We start from the raw sequence: 10,002 nt of genomic DNA on the forward strand, positions 1-10,002 counted from the left end.
TTTAAATAATAAATAATAAAATATAAAATAAAATAAAATAAAATAAAATAACCTGGGATATCATGTCTGGAAAATGTTAGATATTATCATGTCCTGGCAAAATGAAAGTAGGAGATGTTTATTGAAATTTTTCCTGAATTATCTCATTTATATGTCTACACTGGTTTATTGTATCAAAGAACATTTCTTAAATTATCTGTAAGGACTAATCAATTAACTAAGAATTTCTAGTTAGAGTTTTTACACAATAGTTGTAATTAATTAGTATATTTAAACATGGCTCATCTTTATCACACAACAGATTACTTGTGGTCAAAACTATTTGACGATCTAGAGAAGGCAGCACAGTCTACTGAAATTTTATCTAAGTAAATATCACTTATGTTGCAAATTGTCATATGTGTTGACCAATTGCCCAACAATTTCTCATCTTTCATATATGCCTGTGTTAAATCTGCAACTAGAATAATTTGCTGACAAAGGACGGCCATTTTTAGTTAAAAGAACTGTGAATTCTTTATCTTTCTTTTTCAGTTTTCTATTTTTTTAAATCCTCTGATAAGTTTCTCACCACATATGACAATGTTAACTGACTGTCCTAAGGATATATGGTGCAGATCATAGGAGCCATTAAAGCAGGTTTAGCAATGGAGGTTTTTTTTTCTTTTTTTTTTCCTAGAAAGACTGGAATTTAATTGTTTCCTTTTTAGACAAATATGCTTTTGAATTGCCAATGATAAAAGGGGTATACAAATATTAAAAGCATTGTAGCACAGTGAGATTACATTCTAAGGTCCAAGGCAAGACAGATAAAAAAATGAAGTCTCACATTAGTCAAAGAGTTACTTCTTAATAAAATGTCAGATAACTAACTTTCATTTTATATTTGCCAATGCCAATTAAAAGTTCAAATGAACTTTTATTAACTACTTACATTTCTTTTATTTCCTATTTTAACCATGTATAAAAAATAAAGGAATTTTTTAGAATAAATTGGAAATTTGTTGAAAGACAAGTCAACTTAAAATTAAAAGAACACATGCTATATATATATATGGCTTTCTTATGGCTTTCTTCCTATTAAAGCACCAGAAGTTTTAATTATGTTATGTGACAGAACCTATATTTAAATGTTCTCTTTGGATGTGGAAGTAATGATCTTTCATATTGCATTTCATTGATAAATATGAAAGCAAAAAATTCATAATTTTATCATAATTTTCAAACCAAATTAAGGAAGAATTATCCTGGTTATTTCCATATAGCAAGGAAAAATCACGAAGTGCATAGCCACAATTTTGAGTATGAGGAGAATTATTTACAAACACTCCATTTATTTTTTTAATTAAAAAGAAATTATTTAATGTTTATTTATTTTTGAGAGAGAGAGATAGCAGAGTGTGAGCAGGGGTGGGGAGGGGCAGAGAGAGAGAGGGAGACACAGAACTCAAAGCAGGCTCCAGGCTCTGAGCTGTCCGCACAGAGCCCGACACGGGGTCAAACTCACAAACTGTGAGGTCATGACCTGAGCAGAAATCGGAGGCTCAATCTACTGAGCCACACAGGTGCCCCAACACTCCATTTATTTTTAATTCACTTTACATGGATTTTTCTGTCATCAAGGCCTTTGGGTGTATTTATAATATATTGTGATTTTTTTTAATTACAATATCTAGAGGATTTACAATTTAAAGCAAACTGAGAGCCCATGGGCTAGATGCAGACCACAGATGATTTTGCTTAACCTGCACAGTATTTCTTTCTTTTTCTTTTCTTTTGTTTTTGTTTTGCTTTTTATTGAGTTGGTTACCAACATTTAAGAAGAATTAGGGAATTTCAGGTAAAAATCTGCATCCCCAGCTTCTCTTAAAAACTCAGAACCTGGGGGACCTGGGTGATTCAGTCAGATAAGCAACCGACTCTTCATTTCAGCTCAGGTCTTGATTTCACGGTTGATGAGATCAAGCCGCACATCAGGCTCCACGCTGGGCATGGACCCTGCTTGAGATTCTTTCTCTCCCTCTCTCCCTATGCTCCTCTCCCTCTACTCTCTCCCACTCTTTTCTGTCTCTAAAAAAATTAATGAAAATAAAAAATAAAAACTGAGAGCTTAACAACATTGGGCCTACATTCCCAGATGGTAGCAATAAGTTGAGCTAAGTAATAGCTGCCACCTTTGGAAAGAATACATACTCTCTAGGTCACCATAGTCCCCACCAATCCCTATTGCTTATGGTCTTTCATTTACTTTACCAGCCTTGCCTCAGTAGGCATTAGAGTTTGCAACTCTCCTGTTTCTCTGTAGTTTATGCGAGTGAATCAGTATATATACTTTTAAGAACATTTAATGGTTTTTCTCAGATCACAGGAAATGTAAGAATGCACTACCTATATATGTACATATGTAGTGTGTGCTCTGATCAATATAAAATAAACCTATAAAAACCTCTCTGACCTCAGCCGCAGCAATTTCTTACTTGACACATCTCCAAAGGCAAGGGAATTAAAAACAAAAATGAACTCTTGGGACCTCATGAAGATAAAAAGCTTCTGCACTGCAAAGGAAACAGTCAACAAAACTAAAAGGCAACCGACAGAATGGGAAAGATATTTGCAAATGACATGTCAGATAAAGGGTTAGTATCCAAAATCTATAAAGAACTCACCAAACTCCACACCTGAAAAACAATCCAGTGAAGAAATGGGCAGAAAACATGAATGGACACTTCTCTAAAGAAGACATCCAGATGGCCAACAGGCACATGAAAAGATGCTCAACGTCACTCCTCATCAGGGAAATACAAATCAAAACCAAACTGAAGTATATCCTCACGCCAGTCAGAGTGGCTAAAATGAAGATCAGGAGACTGTAGGTGCTGACAAGTATGTGGAGAAACGGGAACCTTCTTGCACTGTTGATGGGAATGCAAACTGGTGCAGCCACTCTGGAAAACAATGTGGAGTTTCCTCAAAAAATCAAAAATAGATGCACCCTATAACTCAGCAATAGCACTGCTAGGAATTTACCCAAGAGATACAGGAGTGCTGATGCATAGGGGCACTTGTACCCCAATGTTTATAGCAGCACTCTCAACAATAGCCAAATTATGGAAGGAGCTTAAATGTCCATCAACTAATGAATGGATAAAGAAATTGTGGTTTATATACACAATGGAGTACTACATGGCAATGAGAAAGAATGAAATGTGGCCTTCTGTAGCAATGTGGATGGAACTGGAGAGTGTTATGCTAAGTGAAATAAGTCATACAGAGAAAGACAGATACCATATGTTTTCACTCTTAGGTGGATCCTGAAAAACTTAACAGAAGACCATGGGCGAGGGGAAAGAAAAAAAAAAAGAGAGAGAGGGAGGGAGCCAAAACATAAGAGACCGCTAAAAACTGAGAACAAACTGAGGGTTTATGGGGGGTGGGAGGGAGAGGTTGTTGGGTGATGGGTATTAAGGAGGGCACCTGTTGGGATGAGCACTGGGTGTTGTATGGAAACCAATCTGACAATAAATTTCATAAAATAAAATAATAAAATAAAATAAAATAAATCTATACAGGGGCATCTGGGTGGCTCAGTCAGTTAAGCGTCTGACTTAAGCTCAGGTCATGATCTCGCAATTTGTGAGTTCCAGCCCCATGTTGGGCTTGCTGCTATCAGTGCAGAGTCTGCTTTGGACCCCCTCTCTCTCTGTCCCTCCCTCACTTGAGTGCTCTTTCTCTCAAAAATAAAAATTAAAAAAAATAAATCTATAGTGATAAACTACTGTTATAATTAACTAAATAAGAGGGCATTGCATTAATTTGCATGTCATTTTACTAGTAAAATTAAAATACAATGAAAGTAAATTTCAATGTCTGAATTCAATTGTACTCATATAAAATAAAAAAAATTACTTTCAAAATCCCAAACCTTTTTTTTTTTAATTTTTTTTTCAACGTTTATTTATTTTTGGGACAGAGAGACACAGAGCATGAACTGCGGAGGGGCAGAGAGAGAGGGAGACACAGAATCGGAAGCAGTCTCCGGGCTCTGGGCTCGGGGCCATCAGCCCAGAGCCTGACACGGGGCTCGAACTCACGGACTGCGAGATCGCGACCTGGCTGAAGTCAGACGCTTAACCGACTGCGCCACCCAGGCACCCCTCAAAATCCCAAACCTTAACTCAAAACTCAATCCATTTAAATTTTTCGGTTAAAATCTTCATTAATGAAATCTAGTGGGTTCTAATCTCCCATAACGCAAAAGTGTCCAATGGAAAGTTTGGCACTTAAGGAGGCGCATCCGCTGCTTCAGGTCACTTGGGTATTATTTAGTGTGCATGATATTTAAAAGTAACATTTAGTATAGGAAATATCCCAGATATTGCAAACATCACCATAGTGCTTTCAATTTTCTATGTTGAAAATCCAGAATAAACCACATGGTGTGGTTCCCTTCTCCCCCACAACCCTATGACATTTTTGTTGTACAAAAATATGGATAAAACATGTATCAAGGGCAGCCCTGAAGATATTGGGGAAAATTCCCCAAAGGGTGACTTAACGTGAGAAGGGTCCATGGAAGAGAAGAGGGGGCAGTATTGCCAGGCAATATCAAAATGAATTTATAGGATGCCTGGCTGACTCAGTCAGTATAGAATGAGACTCTAGATCTCAGGGTTGTGAGTTTGAGCCCCATGTTGAGTGTACATATTACTTAAAAGATTAAAAAAAATCTTTTTAAAAAATGTACTTGAGCATGATGGATTTCCTTCCTCTTCCCTTGCTTCTCTGAGTTACTGTCCATTATTTTCCCCATTACAACCTAAAAGGTATAAAGCCTAGAGCAATATGGTATATCTGATTGCAATTCAACTGAAATTGTCATAGATATTTCAGGAAGTTTCAAGCATAAATCTTCCTAAATTTCAAACTATTTTTTAAAAATATATTTTTAGAAAAAAATAATTTTGAATATTTTAGAACTACTAGCATGCTTACAAAATATACCCATGCCTAATGCTTAGAATAATTACAGAAGAATAGATGGCCTATTTTTTTTTCCATTATTGCTATACCACACTTAATAGTCTGTGCTGCCCTTCAAAAGTGTATGTACCTTCCTAAGCATTCCAGAGTCATGAGGGGAGTGAATTATCTTCTCACTGTTTTACAAAGTTGTCATGGTTTTCATGTCAGTGACCCTCACTCAACCCACATCAATTTTGTAGCCTTTCTCTAGACTCTGCTTTAGTTCCCAGGGAAGGAGTTACTTCCTGTGGCTGGAAGTCATCTCCCCACTGCATGGTCCTAGGATCCATTCTGAGTTAAGAGATATAAATGATTACTGTCAATAGTGAAACTACAGCAACACAAATTAACTAGTACCTTCAAATAGACAGGATCTAATTAGCTATTTGGATTTCATTTTTCTTTTTACCAAGGATTAAGAAAGATTCAACATTTGTTCTGAAACATTTCAACAGCTCTACTTTCCTACCTTAATAAGTATAGTACATGAAACAAAATTATTAAAGTTGGGCTGAATTTGTACAGGCTCCAGGACATTCCCAGAAAGTTGATTTTAAAAAAAATAAATACATAAATACCTGTTAACAGCTTGTTTTCTTGTCATTTGCCTCTTCCTTCTAAAAGGAGAGTGTAGCAAAAAATAAATAAATAACACTGGTTAATCAAGAGTTCTGGATAGTTAGCTTCCAATTAATCAAGGCTTTATTATATTTCACACACAAAAAAATCTTAAATTCTTCAAGAATTTTAGATAGGTTACATACAATGAAACACCAGCAAGGAAGAGCACAAAGAAGGTAGAAAATCTTGAATTGATATTAGATAATGTTTTAAATTATATGGACAATGGTATTATATTTCTGGTCTAATCCCCACTGGGTAAAGAATAATCTGAAATGTCATGTGGTTTAGGGCTTTTCCATATATGAAGACAAGGAAATAAGATTATAGATTTCTGTTTATAAAAATGGCCTCGGGTCATAACAATTCAAAAAAAAATTCAGCAATATTGAATCTTCTTCCTTTCTCTCAAGAGTTTTCTTCCCATCCCAATGGGTGTTCCAATACTTTTAGAGGAAAAAAAATCCCCTTCTAGGTTTTTTTTTTAATTTTTTTATTTGGCCAACAGGATGATGACAGTGAGCCAATATCAGTTTTATGCATTAATTTTCTAAACATGGAGCCATGTAATCACATAGCTCACTGTATACTTATTTCTGGAGCAATAATGAACTATCTTACATCCTCCCCAAAAGGGTTACACACACACACACACACACACACACACACACACACACAGAGTCATACACACATCCACACAAAATAAACACATGCAAAAAAGATTAATAAAAAAACCCCACAAGATTAGCTTAATTAAGAAAGCAAACATTTTTTCCAGTAGTATAGTATTTCCCACTGTTTACAAACTCCTTAGTGAAGAACAGTGAAATCTAAAACATATTGCTTCCAGAGAAGATGGCAGAGTAGGAGGACCCTTGGCTCACCTCGTCCCATGGTTACACCTAGATAACATCCACATTAGAGTAAATAAACCAGAAAACGACCCAAAGACTGACATAACAGACTCTCCATAGATAAATGTAGAAAAGATGCCACATTAAAGAGGGTAGAAAGGGCAGAGATATAGTTAAGAGTCAAACTGACATGTAGGACTGTCCATGGAAGGGAGGGATACCTTGGGCAAAGAAAATAAAGGGGAGCAGACCCTACACCAAACATGACAGGCATGGGGAACCCAAAGTGGGAAGATGAATCTCCATAATATTTGGCTTTGAAAACCAAAGGAACCTAACTTTGTTTGTTCTTAACAATCAGTAGGGCTTAACACATGGAACTTTAAAATTCAGCAACTCCACTCTGGAAGATCCAGAGGGCAATTGCAACCTGAGTGCCTGCCATTAAATAAACTGCATAACAAACAGCCCCACTGAAATACAGCATAGAAGCAGTGGTTTGAAAAATGCCTGGGGTATACAGGAAGGAGATTTATCTACTAATGTCAGAGCAGGTGCTGGGGAAGAGCTCTTTGAGGACTTCTAGAAAAAAAGAGCTGGCAGGGGGCATTTCCCTCTCCTGCCCTACAGCCTACCTACCCAGACAACTGTGGGAACTACTGCAGATGAATACTCTCCACAAATCTTGCCCCACCCCTGTGCTCATCTACAGACTATCCCCTCCATCCCAGATTGGGGAAGTGTTTTCCCAGGGTGGCTGAAGGTAACCTCCTGCAGTACAGCAGCATAGACCTTGCTGACACTGTGCTCCCCACCCCACATTTTCCTATAGACATGCCCTCTCCAACAGGCCTTTGTCAGGAGACCATCCAAAGTAATGCCATAAGTCTGGCAGGGTGAAGCAAACATTACAGAGGCCACCACCACTCCAAAGTGATCCCTGCCCTAGGGAAAGAGGAAGATACCCACACATGCAATTCTGACTGCAAACCCAGCAGAGGCATATACATCTGCTCTGATTCTAGGACCCGCCCACCAATGACAGCTTCTCAGGGGACAAGATAGGGAGAGTGCCCTGCAGTTTGGTGCTGCCATAGCTCTGGCAAATGCCTGGTCTGATTCAACTCAAGCCTAAGGCAGCTTCAAACTCACTAACACAGGGACCAAACCATGACTACAAGAGGCAAAGAGAGCCACTGCAGATGACTGTACTGAAGGTAAAAACAGCTCAGACACAATAATAGCAGGGTATATGCAACAAACATAGAATACACCTTTGATGTGCCACGTTATGGAAAACAGGGGACATTGCATTGCAGCGCATGACAGGACCTCTTCTTCATAATGTCACTTCTTTCAAGAGACGGAGACCTACCTGACTTTCCTAACATATAGAAACAGACACAGAGAGCTAGACAGAATGAGGACACAAAGGAATATGACCCAAATGAAAAAGAGGATGAAATCACAGCAAGAGAATTAAATGAATCAAAGATAGGTAATATGACTAATAGAAAACTTAAAGTAATGGTCATAAAGATAATTCACTGGACTTGAACAAAGAGTGGAAATCCTCAGCGAGACCCTCAATAAAAATATATAGAAAATATAGGGGGTGTCAGTGTGACTCAGTTAGTTAAGCAACCAGCTCTTGACTTCGGCTCAGGTCATGACCTCACAGTCTGTGAGTTTGAGCCCCACACTGGGCTCTGCACTGACAGTGTGGAGCCTGCTTGGGATTCTTTCTCCCTCTCTCTCCCCCTCCCCTACTCATGTGCTCTCTAAATAAATAAATAAATAAACTTTTAAAAGATAGAAAACATAAAAGAGAACCAATCAGAAATGAAGAATTCAATAACTGAAAATAAAAATACACTAAAAGGAATAAAGAAAAGATTAGAAGAAGCAGAACAGATCAGTGAGTTGGAGGACAGAATAAAGAAAAGCAATCAAATTGAACATGACATAGCAAAAATAACAATAATAAAAAAATGAAAATAGAGACACTCAGTGACACCACAAAGCATAACATTATCATTATAGGGATCACAAAAGAGAAGAGTGAGAAAAGGGGATGGAAACTGTATTTTAAGAGATAACAGCTGAAAATTTCCAGAATATGGGGAAGGAAACAGAAATCCAGATCCAGGAGACACAGAGAGAGCCCCAAAAAAATCAACCAAAGGAGGTCCACACAAAGACACACAGTTACTAAAATGGCAAAATGTGGTGACAAAGAGAGAATGTTAAAAGCAGAAAGAGGAAAGAAAACACTTACATACAAAGGAAACCCCATAAGGCTATCAGTTGGGTTTTCATCAGAAACTGCAGGATTAAATGGAGTGGCATGATATATTCAAAGTGTTGAAAGAAAAGAAAAAAAAAATACTACAACCAAGAATACTCTATCCAGAAAGGCTATCATTCAGAATAGAGGAAGAGACAAAGTTTCCAAGATAAACAAAAGTTAAAGGAATTCATCACCACTACCAGTCTTACAAGAAATGTTTAAGAGGATTCTTTGAGTGGAAAGAAAACCACAAGCAAGAGTAATAAAAGTAGGAAGCACAAAAGCATTAAAATCAATTATACCTATAAAAATCAGCCAAAGGAGAGAGAGGGAAGATGGCGGCGTAGGAGGATGCTGGGCTCACCGCGCGTCCTGCTGATCACTTAGATTCCACCTACACCTGCCTAAATAACCCAGAAAACCACCAGAGGATTAGCAGAACGGAGTCGCCAGAGCCAAGCGCAGACGAGAGGCCCACGGAAGAGGGTAGGAAGGGCGGCGAGGCGGTGCGTGCTCCACGGACTGGCGGGAGGGAGCCGGGGTGGAGGGGCTGCTCGCCGGCCAGAGCCCCCGAGTCTGGCTTGCAAAAAAAGGAGGGGCCTGACGGACTGTGTTCTGACAGCAAGCGCGACTTAGCGGCTGGGAGGTCATAAGTTAACAGCTCTGCTCAGAAAGCGGGAAGGCTGGAGGACAAAGGGAAGGAGAGCTGCTGAGCCCCCGGACGACAGAGCTCAGTTTGGTGGGGAACAAAGGCGCTCGCCAGCGCCATCTCCCCCGCCCACCCCTCAGCCAAAATACCATAGAGAACCAGTTCCTGCCAGGGAACTTGCTCGCTCCGCGCAAACACCCAACTCTGCGCTTCTGCAGAGCCAAACCTCCGGCAGTGGATCTGACTCCCTCCTGCAGCCACAGGGCCCCTCCTGAAGTGGATCACCTAAGGAGAAGCAAGCTAAGCATGCCCCTCCTGCCCCTGTGCACCTTGCCTACCCACCCCAGCTAAGACGCCAGATCCCCAGCATCACAAGCCTGGCAGTGTGCAAGTAGCCCAGACAGGCCACCCCACCCCACAGTGAATCCCGCACCTAGGAGAGGGGAAGAGAAGGCACACACCAGTCTGACTGTGGCCCCAGCGGTGGGCTGGGGGCAGACATCAGGTCTGACTGCGGCTCCGCCCACCAACTCCAGTTATACACCACAGCACAGGGGAAGTGCCCT

The 10,002-nt window shown here is 39.5% G+C and overlaps 1 protein-coding gene across 1 annotated transcript in view; it reads right to left on the reverse strand.

The window, feature by feature from the left end:
* LOC121025218 (dachshund homolog 2-like) overlaps positions 1-10,002 on the reverse strand; it is a 401,711-nt gene that overhangs the window by 140,464 nt on the left and 251,245 nt on the right. The window contains exon 2 of the mRNA XM_040467671.1: positions 5,601-5,639. Within this exon, the coding sequence (XP_040323605.1) occupies positions 5,601-5,639 (39 nt within the window). The remainder of the gene's footprint in view (positions 1-5,600; positions 5,640-10,002) is intronic.

The sequence above is a fragment of the Herpailurus yagouaroundi genome, unplaced genomic scaffold (assembly GCF_014898765.1).
Source record: "Herpailurus yagouaroundi ecotype Mexico unplaced genomic scaffold, PumYag 67555, whole genome shotgun sequence".
In the NCBI taxonomy this organism is placed as follows: Eukaryota; Metazoa; Chordata; class Mammalia; order Carnivora; family Felidae; genus Herpailurus; species Herpailurus yagouaroundi.